Genomic DNA, 14,206 nt, shown 5'->3' with positions numbered 1-14,206 from the left:
CTCTAACTGCTCTGTATGCTGGCGTGCTCTAGGTAGCTAGCGCGCATTAACATAGGCAGGCTCCACGGGAATGGCAGCTACTTCAGTTATGCCCCTGAAGAAGTCCCAGAGGTTCCAGAAAGTCACGGAATCTGTGACCTCTGTGACAGAATTGTAGCCTTATTTATAATACAGTATACATATGCTCACAGTGTGGAAAGTATCTAAAATATTATCTATGTTAAAAGTTCTCTCTCTGTTTTTCTTTCCCTTCTCTCCTTTGTCACGATATGCACTCCCAGGGAATTTAGCACAAGCTGAAGCAGTTGGAAGAGAGGCCCTGGAACTGATACCTAATGATCATTCTCTTATGTTTTCTTTGGCAAATGTACTGGGAAAATCACAGAAATATAAGGTATGTAAAGGGGGAAGTGATCTGAATGTTTGCATTTAAAAGTGAAATGGTGTGGGAGGAAGGCACTGGACTGTGACTCAACAGATTGGGGTTCAGTGTCCCACTGTGCCACAGAACTCCTGTGAGACATTGGGCAAGATACTTAATCTCTCCATGCCTCAGTTTCCCAAATGTAAAATAGAGATGATAATTCCTTAGCATCCATTGTGTCATGAGAATAAACCTGGAAATACTTTGGGGCATCCAATCACTGTGGTGTATATTTTGAAAAATAGAGCCAGATAATGTATTTAATCCTGTAGATAGGACAGGACTGAAAGAACCAACCAGTCCTTGTATTTGGACAAAAAGAAAATATCTGCAAATAAGGAGGTAAACACAATTTATATGGTAAGTGTTAGACATTTGTTTCTGAAAGGAATTGACTGCCGCATGTAACAAGAATCAGTCTCTTGATTAAATATTCTCATCAGTAATTGTCACCATTGCTACAGCATGAATGAGAAATAAAACACACATTAACAGGAGACGACATAATGGAAGGGCAGCAAGGAAAAAAAATGCAATTAACTGTTCCATTTGGTCTCATTTTTTGTAATGGGTAGTTTAGGAGCAAGCTATCAAAGTCAACTCATGTATCTGTGGAGTGTTTTTGGATCAGCAGTGGCACACAGCTCTACATATGTGTCACGAAGGGTTTGAGTTATGTTTGCTTGTTAATGAGCCAAAAGTTGGTCTTATTTTGTGGAATCACTGACCGAAAATAAGCCACCTACTGTGAATAAATGTAGTTGTCCTCACTGCCTCTGTGTTTATCCTCATCATCTGAAATGTAAGTGACAGGAAGAGATGAATAATCTGGGAAGCTTTTTGGATTTCTCATATAAACAATGTTTGCTCCACTAAGATCCTTTGATTTGTAGCTATAATATAGCACTGAAGTAACATCCTGAGTACATCTTGAATGAGAAGCATTTATGACCTCTAGACCTTTCAGGATAGAAATATATTTTTTTCACCGATTACAGTGTTAGGTGATATTTATCTCCATTTTCTTGCCCTTTTTCAGGATGGTGAAACCTAGCCATGTGTCTAAGCTATCAAGTTTTCTGTAGTTGTCACAGGAGAAATTTGCCTTCAGAGAGGACTTAAAAGAGAAGAGGGGAGATGCTTTGATGACCAGCTCAGGAAAGTCATCCTGTTTGCAGGGGGGTAGTATAGAAGAAATTACAAGAGATGGTTGTGGGAGAAAATGGGGTTCTGAGATTGTCACCATTAGTGGAGTGGAAGGAACCAGAAAATGGTAGTGGGGGAAAATGTGATGAGAAGCTCAGTATGATCAGTGGGGAAGTGTGGAGTTATGCAGGGCCTTAAAAGGCACTAACAGGCAACTGGAACTTGGTGTGATGTAGCAGGGGAGAGCAAGTGGAGGGATTCAAAGAAGGGACTGATGTGGTTTGTTCAACAGGGAAGGGAATGGTCTTAGCAGCTACCTTCTCTATGGACTGGAGGGGAAGAATGTAGCATCAGGAAAGCTAGGGAGCAGTAAGTTACATGGGAGATTATGAGAGCTTGGGCAAGAGTTCTAACTATAAGGATAGAGAGAAAGGGCTGTATCTCAGAGATATCTTCTAGGAAAAAGATTCAAGATTAGAACGTGTCAAGTGCCTAGACAAGTTGAGTGAAATTTGTGTTGGGGAGAAAGTTGAATGATGATATGGCTTCCAGTACTTAATGGATAGATAAGCTCATAAATAATGTGTCTGCATAAGGGTTGCTAAAGTGTCAGTTCTGCCCTTGAAGCACACTAAGCATATTTTTTTCAATCCATATTCCTTTTGAAGCATTCTATTGATTTGGAAATGTCTTGCCAGCTTGAAAGCTAGGTTTTCTTTCAATATGACTGCAGCAATGTTCCCTGTAGTTTCAAATTCACTATGCATTTTTCCAGAACGGATGACTTATTGTTACAGAAATGTAACTCCTAAGCATACAAAAGATGGAAATTCTTAACTGAGATCTGGTTTTAGCAAATTAATTTCCTTCCTTAAATATACTCCCTTTTTGAAATGGACAAAGCAACCACAGATCTTGGAAGCCATCTCTAACGCTTTGAAAGTATGTGTATATTATATGTATAGCCACAGTGTTTTTGTTCAAGAGATACAAGATGTTAGCCCCATTGGCTAAGTCAACGTGTCTCCATATTTGAGGTAAAAACAAACTCGTTTTGTGCTGCAACTCTGGCAGCAGATGGAATATGCAGCATGCTTTTTTCAAAGCTTTTGCTACAAACAGTGCTGCAAATATCCTGACAACACTTAATTTAAAGATTTGGCTGTCCAGACCAACTGAAATATTGCCCAGTGTACTGAAATGTTTATTTAATGCAATGGGATAGTCTTCAAATTGCCTTTAATCATCTGATGCTCTTCTACTAACTGCTGAGCAAAGCAATGGCAATAAAATCTTTTCAATAAGTATGTGCCAGAAGGCATATGGTAATGGGAGTCAGCTGCAAACGTGTTTTATTAAGTTTTCTGGAGAACACCATGCACAATAACTGTACTCTATAATACTTGGGTAGAGGAGGAATGAGTTCCTATGTTTGCTGCTCCTACTGTGTGGCTGGTGACAATTTATTGAAAGACTGGGTTAACTGGGCAGCAACACATCTGTGCACTTTGATGGCTGTACCTTCACAATGGAAAAAGTAGAAGTCAACTTTTTAGCTATAATCTTAGAATTTCCAGCATATTGGATAATACAGCAAAGATTGCAGAGAGATTCCAACATTGTGAGAAGTGTGACTTTATTAATCTTTTTTACTTTTTTCCTGCTCCTGCTGTTAGGGCAAGTTTGTTTGGAGGATTTTGCTGTGTGTGTATGTGCAATGAACTTGGACACAGATGGAGATGCCAATCCTGCCACCAAAGGCCTGTTTTCCCCACTTTAGAGAATTCAGATGCGTGGTTCAGTAGCTTGTTCCCATGTAAGGATAGAGTAGGCCTTCATGGCTGTGGTTTATAAAACTTTTCTCACAGGACAGCCTGTATTTGGTTTTTGGACCTAAGATGTAACAGCCTTGTACACCAGACAATCTTCTAGGAAGTAGAAGCCTTTCCTGAGGTGCATTGGACAGTAACTGTGCATTAGGGTATGCCTACACAACAGCTGGAAGGTGCAATTCCCAGAGTGGGTAGACTTAAACATACATGCTAGCTCTGCTCGAACTAGCACCTAAAAATAGCAGTGTGGCTGAGGTGGCACAGATGGTGCCTTGGGCTAGCTGCCAAATATATACCTAGAGGATTGGGCGGGATTATACTCTTGCAGCTTTCCCAAACTACTGCCTGTGCTGCAGCAGCTATGCTGCTATTTTGAATGCTCCAACTTGAGCGGAGCTAGCACGTCTGTGTATGCAGACTATCTACACCCACAGACTCAAGGAACATGAAACATACCACTTATAGCTGGCCTTTTGTCTCTTAAGTCTTTTGCCTGGGAACTCAGCTGGAGACTGTCCAAGAATCTAAAATATACAGCAGCACAGAAACTACCTAAAATTACCTTTCTAAAATATCTAAACTTAACTTTATTTTTTTAACATGATGATTTTTAACAAGAAGGATTCTCTGGGCACAGAGCAAAGGTCTCTGCACTGGCGGCTAGCTTTGGGAAGACAAAACTTGAAGTGGTTAAGAAACTGACCAGATTCTTATAATCTTGGCTCTGAACATTTGGTGAGAGGTCATGAGAGGCCTTTGCTTTTCTAAAAGTTCCCAAACATCAACAATGCTAAGGACGCATCCCACAAGTGGGAATATTCAGAGGACACTTGTAGATGTAGAGATTTTTTTTCCAGTAATTTGTAGTTTTTATATTTTAAAGTAGAGGTACTGTTCCTCAATGTGGATTATATTCAGACCTCCGCTTCAGATGTGTTTACTGTAAGTCTGTTTTAATAAAATTTAAAAAGTGGTTAATTTTTATAACAATGGGAAGAATGTAACGTAAAGGCAAAAGCTTTTGCTTAAAACTTAAAGACAATACAAAATAGAATATTGGGCCAATAACAAGCAGGGAAAACTTCTACCTAAAAGGTGAACACTTGGAAACATTAGGAATATGTGAAAATTTGATTAAAATGTACACTGCTTTACAAACTTAATCATAGTGGGTACCTCTAGTTGCCTGCTACAATAGCAAAAGCTTGTGATACGTTGGTGCTTGTGTAGTAAGTATTAGTGTAGTTTATATTTAGTGGAGGCTGCAGCCACCAGAGAGCAGCAACAAGTTCAGACCATGTTATATATAACATTGTGAGGAGGTAATATATTGTATAGATGAGAAAATATGGCTACAACTCGAATACAATTTGTGAAGTCTTTGTGGTGCTTTGGTGCACTTTGCATTTTGTGTACTACAAGAGTAACCTATACTGTTGACATCTTCTTCCAAATTATTCAGGAATCTGAAGCTTTGTTCCTCAAGGCAATTAAAGCCAATCCAAATGCAGCCAGTTATCATGGTAATTTGGGTAAGAACCTTTCTAACTCCTCAAGTGTAAACTTTTATCAAATGCACTGTTAGTTCCCTTATGTTCACTGTTTATAAAAAGAAGTTTTGAGACTGTTCCTGCTGGGTGGATTTCTATTCTGACTAATTTCTAGAAAGCCATCAAGGAAATGGGGCATCAAAAACTAAAAGCTGTCACATGGTATGATAGATCAGATAGGTTGCACGTAATAGTCCAGAGACGGCAGAACTTCGGTGGCTGCAAATTGGTTCATTTGAGCTATGCTTGTAAACCTTTATGAGCTCATATAAATACAGTAATTTATGGCTACAACATATTTCATTCCTCCATAATTCCATGGCTGGTTCTTTTCCCAAGCTCTGCTCCTGCAGCTGGCAGAAGAACAAACTACTACTGTGCCACTAACCAGCCAAAAAAACCTTTATTGGAAACAAATGCTTTAATGTTGTTTTCCAAGTGATTGGCAAGATTGCACGTTATTCAACAATATTGCTAATGAAAACTCCTCATTGCTGTTTCAGCTGTGCTTTACCATCGCTGGGGAAATCTTGACTTAGCCAAGAAACACTATGAAGTCTCTCTGAAGCTTGACCCTGCTGCACCCGGGACCAAGGAAAACTACAGCCTCTTAAAAAGAAAACTGGAACAATTGCAAAAGAAAGGCAATGTCTGATGTTTCTTTCTAGGCTGTCAGTGCATGCTGCGTACCTTTAATGTTACAGGGCTACTTTTAACCATGTAAGGGATTCAGTCACAGAGTTTTAAAAATAATAATTACAGCACCACTAAAGCACACTCAAATGCTTGATTTGGTCTTACATTGGAAATGTATCTTTTTTTCAGTTGACTCAACTGTAGATTCTAAAATTTCAGCTAAAAAAATGTTATCTTTTCTGGTTTTGTTTTTTGAAATCTTGAACTGTTTTTAAAGCCCATTAAATACACTGACATGGGTATGTGAAATTAATGTAGGGTGGAGTTTCAAAACTGTACTTCACAACACTAAGTAAATAGCAGAGTTTATTTTCATATGCAGTTGACTCCTTCATCTGACTTTTAGCATCAATATAGAATACTAAAATGGAGAAAGTGACTTGGAAGAAATGGCACTTTCCTACTTGAAAATGTGATCCCTTACACATATGCGTAGTCATAGATATTTACTTCAGAGAGTGAAGTGGATTAAAGTCTATATAGCACATCAACGGAATGGTTAATCATTACAATTGTAGGTCCAAATTCTGACTTTATTTGTGCCTGTGCAAACCCGTTGAAGGCAATGGGGTTGGCAAAGGTGTAAATGAAGCCATAATTTGACAAGCATAGGGTTATCGGCCACATGTGATGGTGTACTCGGTCAAGGTATTTTAGGGTGGAAGGACCCCAGGGACAGAGAGTCTTCCCAGAACAATGTAGTGGTACAAGTGAGCAGCACTGGCCAAGGAGTGAGTGTGGCCGTGGTACAGGAGGTGCACTGATGCAGCCTTTTCCAATCAATCTCTGCTGGCAGGACTCCCCTAGAACCATTCCCCAAGCAGCCGTTAAAGTTGTCTCAATCCTTGTGGCAGGATGGTGGGGCAAACACAGTCTACCCTATTCCACAGGTTAATCTTTATCTCCTTGGGCATCGCAACTCCCACTGGTTCAGGAAGTTGCAACTTGGAGTCCCTGCATCAGGGATGAACCAAGCACAAAGCCACACAGAAACTGACCTGCAGACTCCTTTGCTACTGGCACATGAACCAGAAGAAATCCAGATTCGCTTTCGGAACACGGGGTGAATTTCCTGAAGTGGCAATTAGGGGGAAAAAATCTTTTAATTGATGAACTGAGAAAATATTATATGGAAATGACTGAGACGTTTGTACAGCACCACTTTTGGAGTATGCTGCACTTTAAACTAGGGTTGTTGACTAATCGCCGTTAACTCACGCGATTAACAAAAATAATTGTGATTAATCGCTCTGTTAAACAATAGAATACCAATTGAAATGTATTAAATATTTGTGGATGTTTTTCTTCATTTTCAAATATATTGATTTTCTATTACAGCACAGAATACAAAGTATACAGTGCTCACTTTATTTTGATTACAAATATTTGCACTATAAAATGATAAACAAAAGAAATAGTATTTTTCAATTCACCTTATACACGTATTGCAGTGCAATCTCTTTGTCATGAAAGATTTTTTTTGTTACATAACTGCACTCAAAAACAAAACAATGTAAAACTTTATAGCCTACCAGTCCACTCTGTCCTACTTCTTCTTCAGCCAATCACTAAGACAAACAAGTTTGTTTACATTTACGGGAGATAATGCTGCCTGCTTCTCGCTTTCAGGTGACATTGTAAATAAGAACAGTCATTCGCATGGCACTTGCTGGCATTGCAAGGTATTTGCGTGCCAGATATGCTAAACATTCGTATACCCCTTTATGCTTCGGCCACCATTCCAGAGGACATGCTTCCATACCGATGATGTTTGTTTAAAAAAAAAATGCGTTAATTAAATTTGTGACTGAACTCCTTGGGGGAGAATTGTATGTCTCCTGTTCGGTTTTACCTGCATTCTGCCATATATTTCATGTTATAGCAGTCTCGGATGATGACCCAGCACATGTTTGTTTTAAAAACACTTTCACAGCAGATTTGACAAAATGCAAAGAAGGTACCAATGTGAGATTTCTAAAAATAGCTACAGCACTGGACCCAAGGTTTAAGGATCTGAAGTGCTGTCCAAAATCTGAGAGGGACGAGGTGCCGAACATGCTTTCAGAAGTCTTAAAAGAGCCACAATCAGATGCGGAAACTACAGAACCCGAACCACGAAAAAAGAAAATCAACCTTCTGCTGGTGGCATCTGACTCAGATGATGAAAATGAACGTGCGTCGGTCTGCACTGCTTTGGATCATTATCGAGCAGAACCCGCCATCAACATGGACGCATGTCCTCTGGAATGGTGGTTGAAGCATGAAGGGATATATGAATCTTTAGCACATCTGGCACATAAATACCTTGCAATGCCAGCAAGTGCCATGCAAATGACTGTTTTCGCTTTCAGGTGACATTGTAAAAAAGAAGCAGGTAGCATTATCTCCTGCAAATTGTAACCAAACTTGTCTGTCTGAGTGATTTGGCTGAAGTAGGACTGAGTGGACTTGTAGGCTCCAAAGTTTTACATTGTTTTGTTTTTGAACGCAGTTTCTTTTGCACATAATTCTACATTTGTAAGTTCAACTTTCATGATAGAGATTGCACTACAGCGCTTGTATTAAGTGAATTGAAAAATACTATTTCTTTTGTTTTTTACAGTGCAAATATTGTAATAAAAATAACTATAAAGTGAGCACTGTACAATTTGTATTCTGTTGAAATTGAAATATATTCTATTGAATTCAATGTTTGAAAATATAGAAAACCATTTATTTCAAAATTTTTGGATGTATTTTATTATTGTTGAACAGTGCGATTCATTTTTTAATCGCTTGACAGCCCTACTTTAAACTTTTAATTAGCAACATAGAGGAGGGAGTCAAATGCTATTTGTGTGCCGGTATTTACATAGATCAACAAACTTGCTGCTTCCATAAATATTTGTTTATCTTTTTAAAAAAAAGCGGAAGAACAGTCTATTGGATGTGAGAATTGAGAGATTTGACCTCTTCTCTCTCCATGTTTCTGCATTCTATATTTTTTTTCCATAGGAAGAAATTGATTCATGCAATATTTGCAGCTTTCCTAACTTGTGTGATAATATTGTACAGGCAGTTCTGGTATATTCTTAATATACCACTCAAATTAATATGAAACTGTTTAAAATGTAAGGCAAATGTCTGCCATAGTACAGAATATTACATGATCTTGCCCTTCTGAATACCACGGAAATGTTTTACATCTACAGTACTCTACTTTTTAAATGCTCTTTTGCTTGGAAAAGAGTGCCACATTTGGAACTAAAATACAAGTGGCAAGTTTTTATAGATTTTTATATTCTGTCCTACAGCTCAGCCTAATATGCATCAAATGTAGAAGGTATTAAATAGCCTCTAGACAAAAAAAAAATGGATTTTGCTATGGAAACTAGTTTCTAGCAGACAAAAGAAATTACTTCACAAAAACAAGCCAATTTGTTTATTCACAGTGTCTGATGTAATTGAGTTCTAAATTATTATTCTTGTCATGCAGTTCACATGTATGATCATCCTTATTGGCATGTACTGTTAGTTTTGGATTAATCCAATAGATCACTATTATACTTAAGGCATGGAATCTCTGCATTTCATTATGCAGCAAACCCATTACACGCACTTGTCTGGGGATGCTGACTTGTTCTCCTACTCTGAGTTTCAGATGGATTGGACCTCCTATTTTGTACTGTATTTGAAAATGTTGATTTACTCTTCTAGTACCAACCCCATGATCTCTTCTTGATTTATTTTCAGGCTATTTAATATCACTTAACTTTTTTATTGGTCTTCAGTGTTTTAATTTATAATTATTTAGCTCAATAAAAATGAAAGGTAATCACTTATATGAACTTAATAGCAACAATACACTTATAGCAGAGTATAATGTCAGAGCTCAACTGGCTTCTGAAAAACTAATGGACAAGATTCTGTTTATATAAAATACCCCATAAATCTTTCAAGAACACTAAACAGAATAGCTAATCCCATATCTTCCACTTTATCCTCTCAAACAACTTGGTAATGCAACTCATTCAATATATTAGGCCTATTAAAATATTTATGAACTTACCTTTTTAAAATGTTTAATTTTCCACACCTGATAACTAACTCCTGAGTCAGTATAGAAAATATTGCCTGCAAGAGAAAAAAAAAGAGAGAAAGAGAGAGGGGTTTCACAGGAAGATTTTATAAGCTAAGACCCATTTGTTTTTTTTAATAATTTTTTCTTGCCACCATTGCTAATTGATCGAATATCAAATATTACCATTGCTAATTTCTCCTTGCCAGCTGACCAATCCTTTACTATTTGATTATGCAGTGAAGTCATAAAGCTATATTCGTGACATTGTATTAATTTCCATGGCAATAGACTGAGGTCACAAGTGCTTGGTCACTGTTCACTCGTTTAAACAAAATTACAAAGAAAGAACAAAGGTAGGCAGCATGCTCCAGTGAATAAACCACAAGATTAGGAATAAGGTCTGTACTCAACTGCTACTGTTAATCACTGTAATTTTGACTTACTCATGGAAACATTTTAAAGCATCCACTAACTTTGGGAGCCTCAATTTTCGAGTGTCCAGCTTGTCATACTTAGGGTCTGACTATTGGGATGTGCTGAGCACTTGCTGTTCCTGTTGATTTTAACTGCAATTGTCAGTTTTAGTATATCTGAAGATCAAGCCCTAGGTGTCTGTTTGGATATGTGAAATTGAGGCACTCAACTTTTGAAAATGTTGGCTTTACTGTCTCCCAGCTATACCGTATGCATCTGTAAAATTGGAACCAACGATATTTGTTAGGCACCTCTGTAAAAGTAGTTGTGATCTAAGGATGAAAACCTCCTTATTTAATATAAAAAAGACTAGCCAAATTAATTGCTTTGTGTACATATTCTCTCCATGCTACATCAGGCTTTCTCTTAGGATACATATAGTTCCTACAATTCATTATAACAATGTAAGAATCTCAGAAGAATTTGAATCCTATCAAAGCATCCCACATAGCAAACTATGCCTACGATATGAAGTCATTTTCCATCTTCATGTGCAGATGTCCTGATTTTATAGGGACAGTCCTGATATTTGGGCCTTGGTCTTATATGGGTGCCAATTACCCCCCACCCCCATCCTGATTTTTCACCCTTGCTGTCTGTCTGGTCACCCTATTGTTCTTTCTTTCCTTCCAAGGAAATCCCCTACTGGTTAAAGTTTCTTCAGACCTCACTCCTCTTCCTGTCCTCTTCAACTAGTCCCCTGAGGTCTGGCTTCCTGAAACTCCTGGTGTTTTATCTTTATGGGTACACATCCTCATCGTGTGTGTCCCTTGCATCAAGAATCCTAAAAGTCTTGCACTCAGGCTGAATGTAATATGAGCAACAGGTACATTGGGGAGGTCAGATGGCAACAGTAACTGGATGAGGGAATGAGACTGTAAAAGACAAGTGAAGGAAGAAATAAATCAAAGTTTGGGGTTGTGTTTTTTGGGGGGGGGTTACTGTTAATACAAAGGTTTGGCTACCCAAAAGAATCGCAAGTTCAGACTAGGACCGTTTATTTTCTGAACTAGTTTTGCCTATTGCTAGGTTATATATGATCATGTTGTATTTTGGTAAAGTTGTCATTTATTTATTTCATTATGTCCATTCTTACAACTAGTTTAAAAGTAATCAAGCAAATAACTGTAAAGCTCTTGATTTTTTTTTTTTTTTTGGTTAGTTTTAAAACCCTGTCTTTTGGAATTCCAAGCTCTAAATTGTAGCATATTGCTAAAAGAATAAAATGTTTGAATTAAAAACATCTAAATATTTTATTTAGATGTTGGTTCCTTTGTGCATACCAGATTTCCAACAAGCATAGCTACAATGTCTGCTGATTCTAACATGATTCTCATTTTCAGTGAGTAAGCAGTACTGGTATTTTCAGAGTCCTTTAGATGAGTCTCTTAAATGTGCCCTCTATTAACAAATCTTTTGTAATATGAAATACCCTAATCCACTAGGAATGAAAGTGAGAACACAAATCACATTGCTATAGCATAAAGGTTAAGTACTGTACACCTGCTACTTTTAAAGATGCAGATACCTATAGCTGCATGAGTCATATACTGGAGGACGGATTGTACTGTTAGAAAAATGCATTGCTGTGTTGTGGCATGGGTGTTTGGTATGTGTCAATGTATGGTATATTAGAAATGATTCAAGGCTTATTAAATTATGGGTTTTTGTAGAAATCTGGTCCCAAGAAATTTGAAATCCGTGGCTTTGAATTTGATGCTGATATCTGAACTCCTTTCTTGATGTACTGTTAATGATCTGAGTTGCAAATAGCTATTCCAACTTACAAAGTTTCAACCAAGAAAGAAGCAAACATATTTGTAATAAAGCCCAGTAATAAATCTGCATTTTTTGCTATCATGTTACTGAGGTTTTATTTTTGCTTGTAATTAAATACGCGGTGTGTTTATTTTATAGCAGTAACCAAAATGTGATAGGCACTATAGAGAAATATGATATAGGAATACATGGTCCCTGACCTGGTGTGCTTACAATCTAAAGCCCTGATCCTGAAAACATTTACACTCCATTAATTTTTATCATTGTGAGTAGTCTCACTAAGATTGAAAGGGGCCTAAAAAAAAGGGCAGAACAATCACCCCTGGGGTTTGAGGGGAAGGTGCAGCAACCAAACGAGGTAGGGTCATGACCAGCATGTTGGTTCTGACTTTAAAAATAATTATATAACACTATCCACAGGTACTCGATCCTCTTCCCAACCATTGTTAATTCAAGTTTCAGAGTAACAGCCGTGTTAGTCTGTATCCGCAAAAAGAAGAACAGGAGTACTTGTGGCACCTTAGAGACTAACAAATTTATTAGAGCATAAGCTTTCGTGGACTACAGCCCACTTCCAGTGGGCTGTAGTCCACGAAAGCTTATGCTGTAATAAATTTGTTAGTCTCTAAGGTGCCACAAGTACTCCTATTGTTAATTCAGTTTGGTTAGAATTCACAAGGGGGAATTTAGGCACCACTAACATTCACAAGCCTAAATTCAGCTGCTGATTAAACTTATAGGAACCTCAATTTCCACCACTAAAGTCCCTGAGGTGTCTGCGTTTTGGTGGGCAGGCATGCATGCAACCGCCTAAATCCTCACAACACTTGGCAGCTTGGCATGTAACTCATGCCTAAACTCCAGCTGGATTCTCCAACTAGGTATCCCCCTATCTTGTCTTAGGGACCAGATCACATAGGCATGCTCAGTTATATCTAAACCCTTACAAAAGCAGCTGCTGCTGCCAGTGGTTACCTGCATTTGAAATCTTGATCTTTTAGGCTGCAGCCCTATGGGCTTTTCTGCAGAAATGAATGCTGGTAAATTAGAGTGTTAGGCTACTGCTGAAACAGTGCAGGGAGACAGCTGCTTGCTAGGAAAAGGTTGCGGGGGTCAAAAAGGTTACTTCACAGCACTGTTGCCAGGGGAGGCTGGGCCCATGTTGCCTGGTGGGGATGGGAAGAGGACTGGCTAGCATAGCTGTTTTCTCCCTTGCTCCAGAACCAACTCAGGTACTGCTCTTGGGGAACTGAACCCATCAAAATAAAGTTTGACTTGATCAAAATTTCCCTCTAACGGTACAAATCCTGAACGTGGGGCTGTCACATTACTAAAGCCCTTGGAAAACTGTGTGCGCTTGCTCTCCTGCAGTTTTGGGCAGCTACTTCCCAAACAGACCAGCTGGCCTAGGAGCTAAAAGGGAACATAGTCTGGCAGGTGCGTTCAGGCGCTTGTGGGCTGTACGGGGGGAGAACTCCCCGGGGCCATAGATGCAGGGAAGGGCTTCAATCTAGCCTGTTTCTGCTCCTGTCTCCCTTTAGGTCTAGTCACGCTTTGGGAGCCTTTGGAGGTCACTGGGCCGCTGCAGGTGTTTTTGTGTAAGAAAGAACTTTCCTCTTTATTCCGCCTGGAAGCTCGTTTCGCTCTTTTTTTGCACGTGGGGCAGCGCTAGGTGGAGACGATGCTTAAGCCAGGAGGAGCCAGCCAGGCTCAGAGCAGCGGGCGGGTGCGTGGGCCAAGGGGAGCAGAGCAGCAGATGCAGCATCGCAAGCGGTCTGGCCGCCGCACCTCCGAGATACTCTGCTGTTGGGCGGCTGCAGGGCAGAGCCACGTGCAGACACGCGGGGCGCGCGCTCTGACTCCCCGACTCACAGGCTGCATGCGGGGGCGGAGCCCTGAGCGGCCCAGAGACGGTGCTTTAGCATCAGCCCCGCCCACCGTGGCGTCACATGGCCCTGGCCCAGCACGCAGCTGCGCGCGCACTCTCTGGGGAGGGGGGAGTAGGGGCGTTTCTCCTAGCTCCGCCCCCTACCTGTGCCGCCGTCCGGCTCCTCCCTCCGTGCACGCTCCCGGTTCTCCGCAGCCGTAGGGGTGGGGCCAGAGCTCACCCAGGTCCCGCCCCGAGAGTTGAGCTAAACCCGGAAGCAGCCCAAGGAGCCGGGAGCAGCCGGGCGGAGGGACGTTCCGCGCAGGGAAGAAGCGTCGCAGGCAGCCAGGCTGGCGGGTGAGTGCGGGGGGGGCGCGT

At 40.0% G+C, this 14,206-nt stretch overlaps 2 protein-coding genes across 3 annotated transcripts in view; both read left to right on the top strand.

The window, feature by feature from the left end:
• Positions 1–5,963, top strand: part of TMTC4 (transmembrane O-mannosyltransferase targeting cadherins 4) — a 72,101-nt gene extending 66,138 nt beyond the window's left edge. For both annotated transcript variants that reach the window (XM_054012792.1, XM_054012800.1), the window contains exons 16-18: positions 282–394; positions 4,865–4,934; positions 5,456–5,963. In XM_054012792.1, the coding sequence (XP_053868767.1) occupies positions 282–394; positions 4,865–4,934; positions 5,456–5,607 (335 nt within the window). In that variant the 3' untranslated portion in view covers positions 5,608–5,963. The remainder of the gene's footprint in view (positions 1–281; positions 395–4,864; positions 4,935–5,455) is intronic.
• An 8,134-nt stretch (positions 5,964–14,097) lies between these two features.
• GGACT (gamma-glutamylamine cyclotransferase) overlaps positions 14,098–14,206 on the top strand; it is a gene marked incomplete at its 5' end in the record, with an annotated part of 39,256 nt that continues 39,147 nt past the window's right edge. The window contains one exon of the mRNA XM_054031348.1: positions 14,098–14,185. Coding sequence (XP_053887323.1) covers positions 14,098–14,185 — 88 coding nt within the window. The remainder of the gene's footprint in view (positions 14,186–14,206) is intronic.

This window comes from Malaclemys terrapin, chromosome 1 (assembly GCF_027887155.1).
Source record: "Malaclemys terrapin pileata isolate rMalTer1 chromosome 1, rMalTer1.hap1, whole genome shotgun sequence".
Lineage (NCBI taxonomy): Eukaryota > Metazoa > Chordata > Testudines > Emydidae > Malaclemys > Malaclemys terrapin.
Note: the sequence above shows the minus strand (reverse complement) of the source record. Positions and strands in the feature narration are given on the sequence as shown.